This window comes from Varanus komodoensis, unplaced genomic scaffold (assembly GCF_004798865.1).
Source record: "Varanus komodoensis strain SLA01 unplaced genomic scaffold, ASM479886v1 scaffold33, whole genome shotgun sequence".
Taxonomy (NCBI): Eukaryota; Metazoa; Chordata; class Lepidosauria; order Squamata; family Varanidae; genus Varanus; species Varanus komodoensis.
The window spans coordinates 1403092-1421654 of record NW_025335817.1 but is presented as its reverse complement, the minus strand read 5'-3'; the positions used below and the strand labels follow the sequence as shown (position 1 = coordinate 1421654).

General features: G+C 52.9%; 1 protein-coding gene across 2 annotated transcripts in view; it reads right to left on the bottom strand.

The window, feature by feature from the left end:
- The window catches only part of FAM189A1 (family with sequence similarity 189 member A1), a 157609-nt gene that overhangs the window by 136710 nt on the left and 2336 nt on the right, over window positions 1–18563 (bottom strand). Inside the window, exon 1 of one of the 2 annotated variants that reach the window (XM_044438694.1) lies at window positions 18292–18416. The exons of the other annotated variant lie outside the window; for it this stretch is intronic. Within the exon in view, the coding sequence (XP_044294629.1) occupies window positions 18292–18393 (102 nt within the window). The 5' untranslated portion in view covers window positions 18394–18416. Of the gene's footprint in view, window positions 1–18291; window positions 18417–18563 lie in introns of those variants that run through there. 2 annotated transcript variants of the gene reach the window in all.

Here is an 18563-nt window from a genome sequence, read left to right as displayed (position 1 = left end):
GTGGTTGTACATGCCCCACAACCCTGCAAGATTGCCATGTTCGTGGATTTTTACCCTGATCTATCAAAGGGTTTCTAAGTCACTGGTTTGCAACCTCACTGTTCATTCTGCCCACTGTTGGCCTGTGTCCCAGCAGCCACCTCACCTGCAATTCCACCCAAGGGGCATTGCTTCCTGTCTATGTTGCTGCTTTCTCATTTTTCTGCCCCACGGTCTGAAGTAGCTCCTAGGCAGTTGCTGCTGCTTTCAGGGGACCCCATGGTAGTTGCTTACCAGCACAGTGGAAACCACGATCTTGGGTTCAGACACTACAACAAGCCACGGTGGAACGGGGAAGCCATTGAACAAACCATAGTTTCTTACTGTGGTTTCTGAAGACCAAACTTCCCATGGTGAAATGCCATGATGGAGTTCAGACAACATGGCCAATAAATACATACATACCTGGCTCATGACAAACCACAAGGGTGACAGAGAACCGGGTGTGTGTCTCCAACCAAGGAACCCAGTTCCAAATCACAATATTGTGACTACTATACAGGCATGACACAGCGGCATTCAAAGTCCTGAGCGGCCACTGCTAAAGTTACCAATTGGCCCCATCTACTCATTTTTTATTTTGCTTTTCCAAGATGTGATAGATAACACATCTCCCAAAGCCGACTCTTTTTTTCCACAAAATAACTGATGGAGACCGAGTTTGGAAGCACAGAGGCTGTCGCTTTAGGAGCGATGCCGGTTTCCACATCACAAAACATCGAATGATTTTGAATTTCTTCATGAAGCCTGAATCCCTCTGCAGGAGCTCCGGCTAGACAAGACTGGCGTATTTGTTCGAGAAACCGGTTCTGATCTTTGGTGAACTCGCGCGTGTGTGTGCACCAGCGCCGGTGTTCCTGTCCACACATGCAGACACACACTTGACTCCTCTAAGGATCACAAAATGACTCTACTGAAGAGCGAAGTCCCAGAGGGTCACATCGCTCCTGGCATTCTGTTTCTCTGGCAACAATTGCTACCCAGGACAGCCAGCAAAGCACGTGGCGCGCGTGCGATTCAAGTCCCTGGCTTGAAACCCCATCCAGAACTCATTTGGCCTGTGTTTTTCCTTCTCTCTCTCTCGAACAACAAGTGCATAAAAAGAGGGGTTCAATTTTCCATTGACCCGATTTTCCATTTACCCAGCAAGCATCTTCCATGGCGAAGTTAAAGTTTCATACAAAACAAAAACATAACACTCACACACACCTCCCCCCCATGCTGAAATGGAGGCTGACGAAAGGCACCCCTTCCGTACCTCACACTCCCAACACAGTGGCTTGGCCAGAGGGAGAGAACGAGCCGGGAAGCAAAACGGAGGAGGAACACCTTCCAGTTGGGAAAAGGACACAAACGGAACACAGGAAGGCAGAGCGGCGAAAGGGCTGCAGCAGGATTGGGAGATGTGGGCCTTGGTCCCCACTTGAAGCTCACCGGGCAGCTGTGGGCCAGACACAGACCCTCAGCATGTCCCACCTCACAGGGCTGCTGTAAGGAGGATGGGGGGAGAGAGGAAGACCACGTAGCCCCTCTGAGCTCCTTGCGAGAGGAAGCACAGGTGGGATATGGAAGGGGGGGATGATAGCAGCGTTCCACCTTGAATGAGCTTCCCCTCAAAGGGGCCCGTGCATTAGAGCCCCAGTTACAAAAAGGAGCCGATGCGTGCATGAACAGGGAAGAAGGAACCCAAGGAGAGACCAAAGGTCTCTCTAGTCTTGCATCCCATTTCCAACAGTGCCCAGATAGAGGTCTCCAGGAGGCCACCAGCTGGGCTTCGAGACCTGATACATCACCACCTCCATTCCTGTTCCCAGCAAGTGGAATGGAGAGGACTTCCAAGCCCGGAGGTTTCATATGCCATTGATAGATGGATAGTTAGGTGGAGGGTCTAAGTCATGGATCCTCAAATTACGGCCCGCAGGACGGATCCGGCCCGCCATGCTCCTCCATCTGGCCCACGGCGCCATTCACCGCTGGCGTGCGAAGATGGTCTCCGAGTGAGCGAGCCGCCGCCGCTTGCCTCCCGTATGCACGCGCTCGCCGCTGCCTCGCTGTGCGGACAGGGAGGTGGTGGCTTGCTCGCTCGGAGATGGTTTTGGACTCGCTGGAAGATCTCCGAGCAAGTGAGCCACCGCCACGCGCGCCCCCGGGCACCCCACCTCACCAGCCTGCAACAGTCACCGCAGCCTTTCCACTGGCCCCCTATTCAAAAAGTTTGAGGACCCCTGCTCTAGGCCACCAAGCCAAGCACCATTGAGACATTCCGTGGCAGGAAATTCTGTAAGTCAACGGTGTGTTGCATCAAGGCATCTTTCCTTTCGTCAGCCTTGCATCACCCACCAACCAACTTCAGTGGATGCTCCGCAACGCCTGTTGATGTTCGTCCATCGTTTTCGATGAGGACCTTGACATCTAGCGGGTTGTGAGTTGTCCACGGTGTGTCCGCAGGGGGCTGATAAGGCCAATACGGGCACGGAGTGTTCTGCCACATGTCGGGCAGAGGTGTGGGCACCACTGTCGCAGCGCTTGCAACTCTGGCTTTACGGAGCGCTCGCTTCTCTTGTGCTACAGTTGTCCTTCTGGTTTCAGAAGTTTAGCAGCCTTGGTGGATCAGCGTGTGCCATGTCGATCGGTCTTGTGCCAGGGTCTCCCAGGAGGTGGCGTCGATAACCAGGGACTTGAGAGAGGCTTTCAGCGTGTCTTTGTATCGCTTCTTTTGTCCCCCGTGCGATCGCTTTCCTTCAGACAGCGCACCATAGAAGAGCTGTTTGGGGATGCGGTGGTCCGGCATCCTTGCAACATGGCCTGCCCAGCGTGTCTGGGCTTTCATCAGCCATGAACTGATGGCAGGCCTGCTCTGGAGAGGACCTCTGTGTCTGGCCCCTGGTCCTGCTACCGGATCCTCAACTCCTGTTACTCAACCGAGGGAGGGCTATGAGGGCCCAGTTCCACATGGCCACTCAAATTTAGAATGGAGACCCCCAGCGGAGCCCCTCAGGAAACCCAGTTCCACAAGGCTGGTGCTCTCAGGGAAGGGTCGGCTGCTCGCCGCGCCTTTAATGGTGACGGTGCGCAGAGCAAGGTCTGTGAATCCTATCCTAAGGACCACACATCCGTCCACAAGGGAGGCAACCATACAGCGGATGTAAAACGGATCAGCAAGCTGTAGGAACAGCCACCAACTTGGATGACTCAGAAAGAGGACTGGACAAATCCGCTCAGAAGAAGGCCATCGGCGGTGGCTGTAAGTCCGGGCAGCATGTCCATCCATGCAGTCTGTGGGTTCCCCGGGGGCAGCTGTTCTTATCCGCTCCACAACACATTGCTTCCGAGAGATACTGAACATTTCCTGCCAGGAGCTGACCCATCCTGACCAGGTCAACCCCTTCTTTTTCCTCCCCTTTTGCAAGCGCAGCATCTCCTCTCTTTCTTTCTTACTCTCTGATCCTTCACTTGCAACCTGCAGGCCCTCCTCAGGGAGTTCCTGGTTCCTATTTACATGAGAACAATGGCTCTATTTTGGACCGTAAAGGAGGATGCAGAGGAGACCCTATTAAGCAGTCCAAATTACTCCACGTTTCCTCATCTCCTCCCTGCTCATTGATTAGCCAAGCATAGCTGGATTACACCAAATTGCTTTTTCTAATTATAAAACTCTCTCAAAATGCTCTAACAAAAGAAATGGAGCCCTTTTCTTTTCAGAAGCATGTATTAATTTTTTTAAAAAAACAAGGAGACAAAAGAAAAAATTGAGGAAGAAAAATGAGCTGCATTTAGAACCAGAGGTTTCACAAAAGAAAATGTGGATCTTACACAGGAGCAGAAATTTGAGCAGCATCCCTAACAGAGGTGCTGCTTGAATTTGTGTGCGCCTAGATAGGAGGTGATGGAATACTAAGAAATGAATACTAACACAGGGGTTGTTCCAGCCCGAGAGCTGAACGCCATTCCAGAGATGCTCTTGAGGTCTGCACTCCAGCAGTAAGTGGAGCCAAAGGCAAAACGGGGGAGGCTAGAATCCCTCCGTAATGTGAGTTTCTGTTCACATGAGAGAGACTGTGTGGAGCAGTGGTTAGAACACTGAACCTGAGACCTGGTGTCTAGTCCCTGCTTGGCCATGGAACTTGTTGGGTGACTCTGGGCCAGTCACTGATTCTTAGCCAGCCTACCTCACAGGGCTGTTCTGAGGATAAAATGTTTGTGGGGGGGGCGGCTATTAGAACTGCCTGGGGTTCCTTGCAAGGGGAAAAACAAGCAGACTGTAAATGGAAGAAGAGGTCCTGATTTATCAGGGAATGCGAAGAATCAGGTAAGTTGTCTTGAAAATATGAGCTGAATCCATTTCTCCCCACTCCAAACCGGAGCACACCCCCTCCACTCTCTGATGGCCGGGATCCTTCCATTGCTCCAGCAGGTTTGCACATCGACCGTCCAGGAGGCAGCCAGCTGGTGCCCACGGACACATTCAGTCCAGCCTGTCCAGTCACAAAGCTCAGCAAACAGGGCATGGGGGTCTCAGAAGCAAAGAAGTGTCCCCAAGTGACCCTGACAACCAGATCAGCTACTGCTGGGTTGGTAAGCAAGCAAGCAGGGAGAAAAGCTCACGCTTTTGACTTGGAGGTCAAAAGCGTGAGCTGAGTGAGAGCGATTCGCTTGTCATCCAGCCAACCCCAGTTCCCAAACCAGCGACAACAGGGGTTCCCTTCTTGGATGATAAGCATGGATCTTGCACAGCCTGGTCTTGAGGACACCATAAGCCACAACTGTGCAAGAACCCACGTTCAATGTCAACCCATGCCTGTCTCAGCTCACAGTCTCCGATCTAAGGTAGCTTCCAGGGTTCCACACTGCCAAGAGCAACCTCTTAACCACAAGGACTGGGAAGCTTTTTAAAACAAGAAATGCCACGTTCTTAGGCAGCTGAATTCAGGGCCCCGATCCCACATTCAGAGCTGTTGTTTCACCGTGACAATCCTACACAGCCACAGCACTTTCGCTCAGAACTGGAGCCATGAACCAAATGTCTTCTGATCTTTTGCCTTCTCCACCACTACAGCTGATGCTAATCAAACACAAAGATGGGTACAGTAAGAATCGCTGCCGTTATTTTCCAAGTTAAAAATACATACCCTCTAATAAACTTCCGTCTGGCAATACACTCACCAAGCTCTCAGCCTCCACCAGAACCTTGCAATGGGTCTTTTTCTTTGTTCCCTTCAAATAAAGATTTGTTTATTGCTTTGAAAAACTCAGACATAAGCAATCTCTCAACACACTTATTCTAAGCTGTGAAACTGGTCTGAGCCTTTTCAAAGAAAGCACTTCAGCCATTCAGACGATTCAAGCTGAAATTGACCTTGGTTTAAAACATCTACACAAATCCTTATTTTTTTTTAAGTGATATTTATACCATCTACCCACCAGCAAAAGACTGCCTCAGCATCTCGAACAAACAATGAAGCATGCAAAATCACTTTTCTCAGTACTTCTTGCTATTGTAAAGCTGAGTGTAACGCACTACCACCGAATCGACATAGGCAATTTGATAGCATGCGACACAACTTCTTCCAATGCCAACTCCTCACATTGTTCGTGTCTGCAGGCAAGTTTCTTGGACTTTGTTTTCCACAACCAAAAGAAAGAAAGATTGCAAAACACTCTCATAGCAGAGAAATCACAACCAACGATTTCTGCTTGCAGCCCCTTTCTTGTAAGCAAACCTAGCCCAGCAGCGACAGCTAGGTCTGTGCAGTGAACAGGGCACAGGAAATTCCTGCATTTAGGAATTTTACCTTCCACGTTTGAACAGATGTGTTACATTTATAACCAGCCTTCTCTCCAAGGACTCAAAGGCAAGTTCTCATTCTGTTGCCACAACAATCCTGTGAGGTAGGTTACTGGCCCCAAAAGTCACCCAATGAGCTTCATGGCCAGGTGGGGAGTGGAATCCACATCTTTCAAGACCCTGTCCAGAACTCTCCCCCCCCCCCCCGGTCCCACACCACCCTGGGGGAAAATCTGTGGGGAAGGGTGGTTTTAAAAAGAAGAAACGCAGGCTAGAACCAAGCTAGAAGAAGTTCAAAGCATTGTTCTGGGTCAGTACAACTCTACACATCTCTGAAGAACGTGGTTGAACTTCCAGCGTCCTGCAAAGCTGGGTGACTTGGCATGCACGAGCGAGGGTTTACTCGCTTCTCTCAGGAGGGGCACGGGCAAAAAGGAAAGGGGACAGGAGAAAGGAAGGCAACAAGCTACGTGGCAATGATGGAGGTGAACAAGGCCAGCCGCTGCTGGGAAAACAAGTGCCAGGGCCCAGGCAAACCCAGCTAAAGCCCAGACTCTAATCCCAAGCAGTTCTGTAAACGTTCTGAGAGCTCTTCTGACCAAACAGTAGAGCAATGCCTTAAATAAATACATCAAATTGCTATCCAACAGTCCAGGGTCAGCACCAAAAGTAGGCAGAAGGGCAAGGTGGGTCCAGCCCAAGAGGCAAAGGCGTAGTCAGGAAGGTTGGGGTCCAAAATCAAGGAAGCAAAGCAAACAGGACAGTACCTTGGGACTGGGGCACAAGCTGGACCACGAAACAGGGCGAGGTCCAGGAGCAAAGAGCCGGAGTTCAGGCAGCCACAAGCGAGGAGCCCTGCAGCAAATCAGGAGCCCTTCACAGCTGAGGAAGCATCAAGGTGGAACAGCCAGTTCCTGTGTAGCTTCCCCCCCCCCCACCCCAGAGCTCCCAGGTGGTGCTCATAAGGGCTCTAGATTGAGAGACTAATCCTGCATCTGCCAGGGTTGCTATTCTGCTGCTGGGCCAGCAGAGGGAGCACTGAAGCAGCCTCGGATCCTGAAACCCTGCTCCCCTGAGCCACCCAGATGCACCAAAGAGGGGGTTCCCTTTTATATCAGGGAACTTCCAGTGGATCGGCTTATAAACTGGCCCCACACCCATTTAGCCCCAAATCCTCCACTTGGCCTTACCAAGAAGAAGAGAGAGGGATGTTCTGCCATCTCAGATAACCCACTGAACCTCATAATATCTGACATGGACTTTCAAGTCACGTACAGGACAACGCAAATGCCACCCGTAGAAAAAGGGCAAATCCCAAAGCGGGGTGTTGAGCGTCATTTTTTAAAAAGTGCAAAGCAAGACTACCAAAATGCATCCTGGCAGTTTTCCGTATTCTGTGGTTCCGAACAAGAGTTAACCTTTTCCTGCCTAATGACAGCTAAATTACCCTGGGTACTTTCCATGACTTCAGAACCTCCCTTTGCCTGCCGTTTTTCATCTTGTGCAGAAATCCATTCACCAGTGTGTAGGAGAGAAGGGCAGCAAGAAGAGAAGGTGGTGGGAGGAGAGATGCGACTCTTTTCGCAAGAGCCCAAAGCACGGAGATAGCCGCTGTCCGGGGGGCAGGGTGTGCGTACAGGGATCTGCATTTTGAAACAGCGGGGAGGGAAAATGCGGCCCGGAGGACGTCTCCACCCTCAGCGCATGCGACTTTACTCAGCCTTCCACACCTCCCAGAAACGCAGTGAGTCTATGCAGTCTTAGCACGGCTTTCCCTGGGGTGCTGGACTACAGCTCCCAGCATCCCTGGTCATTGGCCATGTTGGATGGGGCTGATGGGGTCTGAAGGACACAGCCTTGGGGGAAGCTACTGAGAAGCCAGCAGAAGTACTGGTGGCAGCTGGAATCTGATGGGTGGAGGGCGTGTCCTTGGCAAAGTTACTAGCAGTGGCACCGTGAGCAGACCGACTCAGAATCCAGTCCCACTGAGTTCAACGGGACTTACTCCCAGGTAAGTCAGTCTAAAATTACACACTAAGGCGGAATGATTAGAGAGTCTGCAAGGTCAGAATGGAGGAAATGAAGCAAAGGGTGGAACTAGGTTGGTTCAGGAGAGAGAGAGAGAGCTAGCTAAGGCTGGTATTGCTCAAGCCACGAGCTTTTCTGGAATATGCAGCCTGATACAGAAACCGCCTCACTGAGAATCAGCAAGGGTTGGCAGCAGATTCATTTAGGGGACATCCTGAAAAATCTGGGCCCAGCCAGCCAGCTGAGTGACCTACGCTAGTCCTCTCTAAGGCCAAAGCCTTGTAGGAAACATCACAGAGACAGTCGGCTGGCTCAAAAGGAAGGATGGATCTCAGCTTAGCATTGCTGGGCATGATTCTGGTCTCCCCCGCAGGGCTCCCACCTTCCTCCTCCTCTCTCTTCTGGTGCAGCAGCAAGCAGATCCGAAGCTCCTGCTTCCACTGTGGGTTGACCATAGCTGCCATATCATCTGCACCCCAACTTCAGTGATGGTTTATGAAACTAACTTCAAACCATGGTTTAGGAAGCTGGCTTGTTTCAACTAACCCCAGTTCTGATTAAGTACAGTGTTCAGACAGCATGCTAATTTACAGTTGATTTAAAGAAGAGGACCCTTCCAACCTCTCCCCTCCACAACAATACCAGGGGAAGGGCGGATCCTTCCACAGTGAAAAACCCAACAAACAGGGGCTCAAGGTTCCAGGAACCAGACAAACACCAAGGATTATCACTTGCCTGCAGACTTGAGTGTCAAATGTTATTGTTTCCTTTCCTTTTGCTTACCAATTACTTTGTCTTTATCTATTCATCCCTTGGGAAAGATAAAGATAAATGAATGCTTAAAGCAATCCTAATCTGCTACTGCCAGGTATATTCTCTGGGGAGCTTGCTTCCCAATGGCTCTGCCAATATTTATGTTTCTGGCAGCTTTGTGCACAGCTGAGGTTAAGGGACGAGAATGCCACGTACGGTCCTGCGCGGACAACCGAGCGCTGTTTCCACTCCCGGGGCTGCACCTGCTTTGCCGCAACGCCCTCGTATCTTTCCTGGCTCGAGGCTCTTTCTCACCCCAAGGAATTTTTTCAAAAAACCCTTAAATGCTGGACATCCTTGCTGCTGCAGGGATTATACAACAACGAGTGTCTGGCAGATACGCTCCTTGGGGGAAGTGAAGGACGCATTTGCTACGTGAACTTGGTTTGGATAGTGTGTCATCTTAGCTCCATCATCAGGAAGGCAGCCAGCCACAAATGTAGCTGCTCAAACCAGGCATGATGGGTATTGACACACTGCGTGCAGGGCAAACACACCCCGGGATGCACTGGAAGAAGGGCCCCGAGCCAAAGCCGCGGGAAGTCTTGATGAGCGAGGATGGCTCTCTCCACGGCATCCCAGCAATGATGGACTTGGACTCAAGGGCTGAGTGGGGGTCCCCGCTGGACCGCGGCTGTTGCTGAGCAAGCGTCCTGCTGTCCAGATCTAGCCCAGGTGAAAGGAACACAACAGTGGCAAGCAACCCACAGTTCACAACCCAGCGACAAACCATGGGCCGTTCCACGTCCAGGTGCTCAGCTTATGAAAGCTCATTCCTGGGCTGAGCATGTACCCAACAGCACGCATTTTAGTATCGGAGACGACACTAAAACTGGAGCAGTAGCCACAACTGCAGAGCAGGCAGTCCGGATCCAGAAGGATCTGGACAGACTATGGAAGTGGGCAGGGGACAACAGGATGGCGTTCAATGTGGGTAAGGGCAAGGTCTTGCACTTGGGGCAGAGGAAGGGGTGTCATAAGTACAGGTTAGGGGACAAGTGGCTGGAGAGCAGCGCTTGTGAAAGGGACCTCGGGGTGCTGGTTGACTTCAGGCTGAACATGGGTCAGCTGTGCGATGTGGTGGTTAAGAGGGCGAACGCCACCCTTGGTTGCATAGCCAGAAGCGTGGCTTCTAGATCGAGGGAGGTATTACTGCCACTCTATACAACTCTGGTGCACCCGCAACTGGAGTCTTGTGCTCAGTTTGGGGCCCCTCATTACAAGAGGGATATGGCCAGGCTGGATCAATGCGGCCATAAGGTTGGGGGCCACATGCCCCATCTCTCCCTGACCTTCCCAGAAAGACGCATCAGAGAAAGACATGCAGTAAAGGCCAAGAAATTGCGAAAAACCGGCCTGCAGGGCTCATGGGAGGTATTTGCAAAAGAGATGGCCTGTCCATGAAACAAGGGCACATTCCCGATGAGGAAATGGGAACGACCCCCCTGAGAACCTGCTGACACTGGGAGGAGGCAGCAGCAGGGCCAGAACGAATTTCTGGAGCGGATCTCCCCTGAGCATGCTTGCGCTGGTACCCTCTACCTCGTCTTCCATGGCTCCATCAAAGCAGCTGCCTGAACCAACCCCTCCATTTAAAATAATGACGCAAATGGAATTGGGGTGGGGGGATAGGTCTCCCCTGTCGGGAGGATTAAAAAGGCATCGGGATCCTGCCCGCCTCAGGAGGTTTTGGTAGCAACCTGCAAGCCCCTCGTTCCAAGTTGCCGTAACTAACTGCATGCACGCAGCTGGTGGACGCCATTTAATGCATTATTCATCCCAAGTAATGGGCCGGAGGTTTGCAGCTGGCTGAATGGATCCTGGCCCATTAGAAGCATTCTTAATGGAGGGCGTGGGGGGGGGGGCGGACTCAACGCAGGCTGGCAGGGGCAGAAAGGAGGGCGAGGTCCCAGTGCGCCGGGGCTTCAGCTGCCCGGCAACCAGCCAGCCGCAGCCCCTCTTCCAGCTCAGTGACTCCCACGGACCCTCGCTCTGCTCAGCGCGGTACTCTGGGCCAGGCACCAATCCTCGCTCTACATTACCTTGCAGGGCTCTGGAGAATAATTTGCTTATTTGTGCATTTTATTTTTTTAAAGCATCTTGCACTTCCTTCATGGAGTTCAAGATCATAACTCCCTTTTTTTACACCAAGCTTGTAAGGTAGGGAGGACCAAGGTCGACTGACTACCCAATGGCAAGATCCAGGGCTGAGCAGGGATTTTAAACCAGTGCTCCCTGGTTTTGGTCCAAGCTCTAACCACTACACTTCTACCCACTACAGTGCTGGGACCAGCACTCCTCAACCCCAGCCAGCATGTCTGTATGTCTATATATCTGTATGCATAACTTTTCTAGACTGTTCCTTGCTGAAGTCTCAGGACAGCTTAACAATACAAATTGTAAAATAAAACACAGCTTCCTAAAAATTCAACTGACCATAAAACTCCAATTAAAACAGTCAGGTCTTAAAACATTGAGAAAATAAAAAGGGTTTAGTCTGGTGCCGAAAAGAATGAAGTGACGGCACCAGGCAGAACTCTCTGGGGAGCGTGTTCCACAATCGGGGTGCCACTGCAGAGAAGGCCCTTCTCCAGGTAGTCACCCTCCTCATCTCCTTCAAGGAGGGCTCCCAGAGGAGGGACTCTGCCCCAGATCTTAAGGGGTGGGCAGCCACATATGGAAGGAGATGCTCCTTCAGGCAACCAGGCCTTAAGCCACTTAGGGCTTTCTAGGTCATCACCGGCACCTTAAATTGGGCCCGGACTTCAAGTGGAAGCCAGTGTAGGTGGAAAAGGACTGGCGTTATACGTTCATACCTGCCGGTCCCTGTTAGCAACCTGGCAGCTCTATTCTGGACCAGTTGAAGTATCCAGACTGTCTTCAAGGGCAGCCCCACAGAGAGCGCGTTACAGTAGTCCAGTCAGGAAGTTACCAGGGCATGGGCCACTGCTGCCAGGCACTTCCCACCCAGATAGGGGTGCAGGTGATAGATCAGCTGAAGCTGAAGGAAAGTGCTCCTCGCCACTGCCGCCACCTGGGATTCCAGGGACAGCTCTGGGCTGAGGAGCACTCCCAAACTGCGCACCATGTCCTGTAGGGGGAGTGCAACCCCGTCCAGAACAGGGTTGGAAACATCTACCTGGGGGGCGAAACCGCCTACCAGCAGGACCTCTGCCTTGTCTGGATTAAGCTTCAACTTATTGGCCCATCACCCCCGCTAGTTCAGACCTCCACTACATGTCTCACCTGCATGGCCCGTGACGGAGGTGACATCTGGGGCCCTGGGGAATGCCAGGCTGGACTGGAGCCTGGACTGCCCCTTTACCTGGCAGCAGCCCATCCATGCCTCCCCGGTTGGATTGCAACCTTTGGTGGAGTTCCAGCTTTGGGGGCGCCTCTCGGAAGAAGCGGAGCAAGCACCTGCATGCAAAATAAAGACGGAGCCGTGAGCAAAGGCACTGCTGCTCACGGCGGCCCAGCCGTCCATCACGTAAGCCACCATCGCTTAAGCCACCCGTCACTGTGGCTTGCTTAAAACTGCTCCTGCGTTCCTGGGACATTTGCCAACCCTGGTTTTCTGCAGAATACACGCTTCTGAGCAGCTGCAGTTTGGCATTTTAAATCCGAGCACCATCCAGACGGTGGGAATGACGTCGTGTTAGCTTCTGCTGCACTCATCGCTTGCCAGTCTCTGGGGGGTTACTGGGGCTGGGCTGGGCTGGGCTGGGAGGGCCGGGCAGTGGCCCTCCCCGTAGGCCTCCCCGCACCACTGGCTGCTCCATGAGATGGCTCCAGATCTGCATTCGGCAGCGAGTGGGAGGGGATACGCTGCTCGGCCCTACGAAGCCGTTCAGGAATAAGTGCCGGCCGATCGCAGGATCCGAGGCCGGCGGAGGCTGCTCTGCTGCAGTGACGGGCATCGCAACATGCTGACACGGCAGCTGTCCGTGCCTGTGCGGCACTCCCAGCACCCAGCACAGGTGGCAGACCAAGAGGCAGCGGCTGAGGGTCCGTCACCGGGTTTCAGCAGAAGAGCCCATGGGGCACCTGGGAAGCAGGAAGCGGGTCACGAGCTCTCCTGTGGATGGACCATGAAGCTTTGCCACACAGACCTGGACCGACCCCCTTCCGTGATGTTTCTCGACGTGCCTCATCAGGCTGAAAAGATGCCTCCATGCGTACGTTCTGGAAAGCACTTAGGATTGCCTCGCAAACCTGAGCAGTGTTGTCCTCCCTCTTTAGGGCCAGGCGGCCCATGCACCACCTCCTTGGGTGGGACCCTACAGGTGCAGACATCGAAAAGGACAGGCAAGACCGCCTCCCCCCCCCCCCCCGGTGCTCTGTTCTTGCAGAGGGAAGTGACCCCACCCCAGGTGGCCTGTGCATCGTCCACCAGCTGGAGACACGGGGGAAAAGAACCAGAGGAAAGCGCTGCGCATTTTGGCATTCAGCACATTCCCAAGCGTGTGCAGCGTGCCAGTCAACGCATCCGGCACAGTGTGGCAGCGAGAGAGAAGCTCCTGCTTCTAGCGTTCCTCTCAGGTGAGCAGGTGATCCATGAGGGCAAATGGGAAGCACCCTATTTAACGCGCTGGGAATTATGGCTGCACGCCAGCGCATGCAAACATGGAAGAAGTCCCGTGGAATTCCAGGGGGCTTTCTTCGGTGGAAAGAACATGCAAAGGACCGAGGCTGCCGAGGGGGAGTCCAGCCCTCCTCAGCCCGGCACCCTGCAGAGGTTGGGGGTAGGGGGCAGAATTAGGGCTCGTATCTGCACATTCTCATTCCCCATCCACCCCCGGCTGCATTTCTTGTCCCTCCTGAATTGAGCTGCAGCTGGGGGAAATGGATTTGCCAACAAATTATCGCTCCATGTTGACATGCAAAGGATTTGCGGGTGGTCTGGTCTTGACTGGGGCAAAACCCAACCGCAGACATGAGACACCTGGGGTCCTTTCACTCCCTTTTCTCCCCAGTTGGTTCCGCTACACACGAGCACCTTTCCCTCTTCTTGCTTCGCTCCTGCTTGGGCCAAGACCTGTTTCTGGAAGAGGCAAACATGCAGGAAGGGGCCGCGTGGTCTAGAACATGCTGCTTCCTGCGCTTTGCCCCCTCCTTGGAAGCGGCTCTTCGGGAGTGTCAGGATGAGTGCCTTCATTTCAGCCCTGTATGGCTGGCGCTGCACCAGCGCAGGCCTGGCCGCGGAGGGCGTGAGCTGTGCCCAGCTCCTTCGGGGCACTCCAGTTGCAGGGGCTTGGCCCACGCGGACAGTGGGAGGGGTCTATTTGGCCCCCTACCCACAACCAAATTTCTCTACTCAGAAAAGCCGAACTCTGGCATCCAAATCAAGACAAGGCAGATCTGCACACTTGCATTTGATTGACTTAATGCAGTCCTCCAGTTTGAGAGAGAGAGAGAGAGAGAGAGAGAGAGAGAGAATCTGGTCCAGCCAAGAAAGGTCCCACTGGACAGTGTGCAAACTGAAAAAAAGAACTTGGTGGGCCAGTGATGTTAAGCAAAGCTTTGCTCTCTGGGGCTGCCCATAAAATCAGGAAGGCTGACGAGCCACAGACCTTGCAATGCTGCTGGGAACCGACCGGCACCTCCTGGCTGCCCTTCCTCAGCACTGCACCAGGATGCGGCAGGTTTTTAAATCCACCCCATGCACATCTCTGGGCCTTGGGCTCTAAGATGCATTTGAGGAGCGAACCGGAGCCAACCCTCTTTCCAGGAACAGCTCCCGCTGAATGACCAAAGCAGCACCTGCTCCCGCAAGGGAAAGCTTTTGCTGAGCTTACCGCTGGCCATGGCTTGCTTTATGCTAAAGCGGCACGGAGGTGTCACTGGAGATTAGACCCTGGAGGCATGGGACCTGTTGCTTACTTTTTGAGAGTTTCCACGCAAGCAATTCTGGCAGGCAGGAGATTTGCCATGTCACAAAAGCTCATGCTGTTGTAGATCTTTTTACTAATCTGCCCTGAATCTGTTACATCTAAAGGGTTATGACAGATCTTTGCTGAGCCACAGTAACTTTACTGCGAACTGGGTTCAGCAAAATCGGCTTTCCAAGAGTTAGCCTTCTTGATCAAATGCAGAGCGCATTGCTGGAGCTCAGTCGCTTCTGAGCTAGATAACTGGAGTTCATGAATGCCGGCACTGGGGGAAGAGGTGACAATTACAGCTTGCACACAATGCAGAAACTTCGGTCTGTTTTAACCCTAGCAGCCCCATCCCCCCACTTTTAACCCCTCTCCAACAATACAATCCATTCTGTCCTCTGTTCTCAGAAGCCAGTGCATCTGCTCCTGGTGGAGTCAGGGTCAGGGTTGTTAGGGTTAGGGTTAGGGTTAGGGTCAGGAGCTTTTTGGCTAAGGACCCCTTCTGACATTCCCTACATGGAAGGGGAGCTGCTTCCCACAACCCTCTTTACCTTTCCAGTGGGCAGCAGGTTGGCACTCTGTGAAGAAAGATTCTGCACCCTTGGTCCTGCAGTAACCCGTGTTTTAATGCCCAGATCCTAGATTGCATGGGGAAGAATCCCATGGCATGGCTCCCTGCCACACCAGCTCTGGAGAACAGAGTGGGAAACACTCTCCACACACTCACTCACACTTTTCTCTGCCACACTGCCAAGAGTGGTGGTCCCATGCTTGTGCCACGAGCAGAGAGGAAGGAAAAGAGGCCAAAACCTGGACAAGGAGTCCCCCAAAATCGGAGCCCCTTTTCCATCCTCTGCTCCCTGGGGGCCACTGAAGAAGCCATCTTGATCTGCTTACACTGTTTTTCGAACCCTGGTTATTACTGTTATTATTAGTTTTTTTTTAACTCACCTAGTAGGTGATGGTTAACAACTGCTCCCTGCTATTTAAGAATAACACCTGATTGCAAAGTGAGCTAAATAGAAATGTACCAAATACATTAGAACAACAACGACGACAACAACAACGACAAAATAGCACTTAAGCCCCACTGAGTTAACATGATGGGCCATTCTATCCGTCTCCCATTCACTCCTGTGTTGAATTTTCAATTGTAAGCCCTTTGGGATGGGGACCTATGCCTTCCTACGTGGCATTATGTAAGAAATAGCCAAACAGGCCAGGATGAATTGCTGGTCAAGAAGAATCAACCGGGAGAGGGAGCGGAGGAACTATTCCTCGAGGAAAACTCCCAAGAGAGGGGACCTCGGGACAGATGCTGTCCCCTTCCGGTACAGACATCCAGACGCTGTCTTTTCGCTGCCCGTCTTCTGCAGCTGGGCCTGCGAAAGAAACACCAGAAGCCCTCGTGGATCTGCAGGTAAGAATTTGCTGGGAGGTGGGAGACTCTTGAACAAAGTCGTCGATGCAGCAGATACGAACGGGAATCCTGCACTGAGCAGGACCCTTCCAGCTCCAGGATCCCCAGGCCCAGGGTTCACTCGCTTCCCTCTCTTTCTCCGAATTTAAAAGTGAGCAAGCTGCTCAACTAACGGCTGCCAAAATAACACCCATCTTTATGGGGCAAACGACGATGCCCATGGGGTGAGCCTCTCCATCTTTGTCCTCACAGCCACCCCCCGAGTTGGTTAAGCTGCGAGTCAGTGACTGGCCCACAATCACCCAGTGGGCTTCACCCCTGAGTGGGCACAGGAACCAGGCCTCCTGCAACCCAGTCCAGCACTCTAACCACTAGACCAGGCTTCCCCAAGAACCATAGCCAGTAACCAAGGAGGGTGAGCGCTGTAGTCCAGAACATCTGGAGGGTGACTCAAAGGCACTCAGAGTTCGTGTGTCTGTCGGGAGTTTCATTAAGCCCATGCTACAGATGTGGAGGCTGAGGCTGAGGGAGAAGCTTGCCTGAAGCCACCAAACACATTGGGGCAAAGATTTCCTGATTTGTGACTGAGCTTAATGGCTATGAGGCTCAACTAATCTCTCTTATAAGAATTGCTTCCAGGTAAACTCAAGCTGGAAACCAGTTTTCTATTTAAACATTTCCATTGATGTGGCTGATGGGTCAGACTACAAGGAAAATTTCAGGATCCTGACTATGCCTTTCTTGTTCCAACATCAGAACCTGAATGTTCAGAAATAACAGCATCTGGCTCCCACATGTTAACCTGGTGCTTTTCAAGGCTTAGATACAGACTTAATCTCAGAGCAGACCCACTGAACTGCATGGAAACTAAATTAGCCAAAACCCCTAATCTAGCCTCAAGAGTTAAACATGGGTCAAGGGAGGGTCATCATGCGAAAAGGGCCATGGTATTACCTGAATCCCACAGTGTTAACAATCCACAGGCAGTTAACCACAAACAATCCACGGTTTGTTGCAAGGCTGTGAACGGTGGGTTGTTTGCGGTTAATAACCCATGGTTTAGCAGGACTTCGTTCTGACAGCACTGTCTTTCACATTTCAACAACCCACTCTTAACCCAAACTCAGCCTTTGAGCATAGGTTATTGTGTTGTCTGAACCAAGCCTCTATGACAACTGGAAGATCTGATATACAGAGCTGGCCCTTAAGAGCACCTGTTTTCTCAAGCAGGTGTGTTTACCTGAAGAGTCTCATCCTAAGAAAACTGCACGCTGGACCTTGCAAAGATCACCTGAACAGGTGCCTTCACCCATGGCAAGAGTAGAGTTGGAGGGGGCCAGAAGGCCATCAGGTCCACCCCCCTGCTGTTGCAGGACACCAAGTCACACCATCCCACTCAGAGGGCTGCCCAGTTTCTTCGTGAATGCCTCCAGTGCGGGAGAGCCATCACCTCTCCAGGCAGCTGGTCCCACTGTCTTAAGGTAAGAAAGGATTTTCGCCTGCTGAAGGTCAAGACGTATGACCCCTTAAACACTTCGTACTCAAGGTAAGCAACACTGCACAACAGAACAGGTTAACTAGCACTCTTGTTCCTAGAAGTGACACATAAAATAACTCGTTGGCTTTGGTGAGTCTTAGTTCCACGCTGCATAATACCCAGTCATGTAAACTGAAGGCCTGCAGCAAAATAAAAGAACTTAGGAAGAGATATAACTTTGTCTTCGCCTAATTATTTCAGCGTTCAGAGAATGCCTTCTGTTTGAAACCACCTGTTTTGGCGAGGTAAAGCGAGCACATCAAAGTCTGGGGGCACATAAGACCCTTCTCTGGCAGGTGAGAGGACCCATCAAAAGCAAAATCTCCATCACCCATGAGCAACCCATCACACAACAACGCAAGAACGCTGCTGAAAGCCACCCAAGACCCAGGCAGTTCCTGCTTTCAGGAAGTTCTGCCCGAGGGCTTGTGCTTTAACACCTGGACTTCCCTGATACACTGCCCCTGAACAAGCTGCTCAGCATGAAGCTAGAGCCCACCGAGGAAGGCAACGGCCTCCTGCCCGGAACAGACTTCCTCCCAGCCCAGCATCCTGCTCCGATGGGAGGGTTAGTCCGACACACTTAGGGCACGGCTGGGTGGACACCCTCGCCTGCAAGCCTCGCCAGGAAGGACCCCCACCTGGCCTCGGCCACCGCGGCCGCCCGGGACCGGACGGCCGGGAGCGCCCTTTGGGGGCCGGAGAAGACCTCCCCCCTTCCCGCTGCGGGCGCCCGGCAGAAAACTTTCCCCGGACGGCGCCCGCCGCCCGGCCGCGCGCGAGGACTCACCGAGAAGCCGGCCCAGAAGGGGCAGGAGTGGCGGACGCGCGCCGAGGTGGTGAGCGCCAGGGCGGCGAAGCTGACGGCCACGATGAGGCAGCCGAGCGCCATCTGCGCCACGCCGAGCGCCAGCATGATCCGCGAGCGGGCGCGGTGCTCGCGCAGGCGGGACAGGCTGCGGGACAGCGCCGCGGGGCTCAGCGAGCGCGCCCCGCCGGCCGGCATCGCCCTCAGCGCGGGGGCGGCCGCGCCGCCGCCCCCGGCCAGCGGCATCCTGCGGG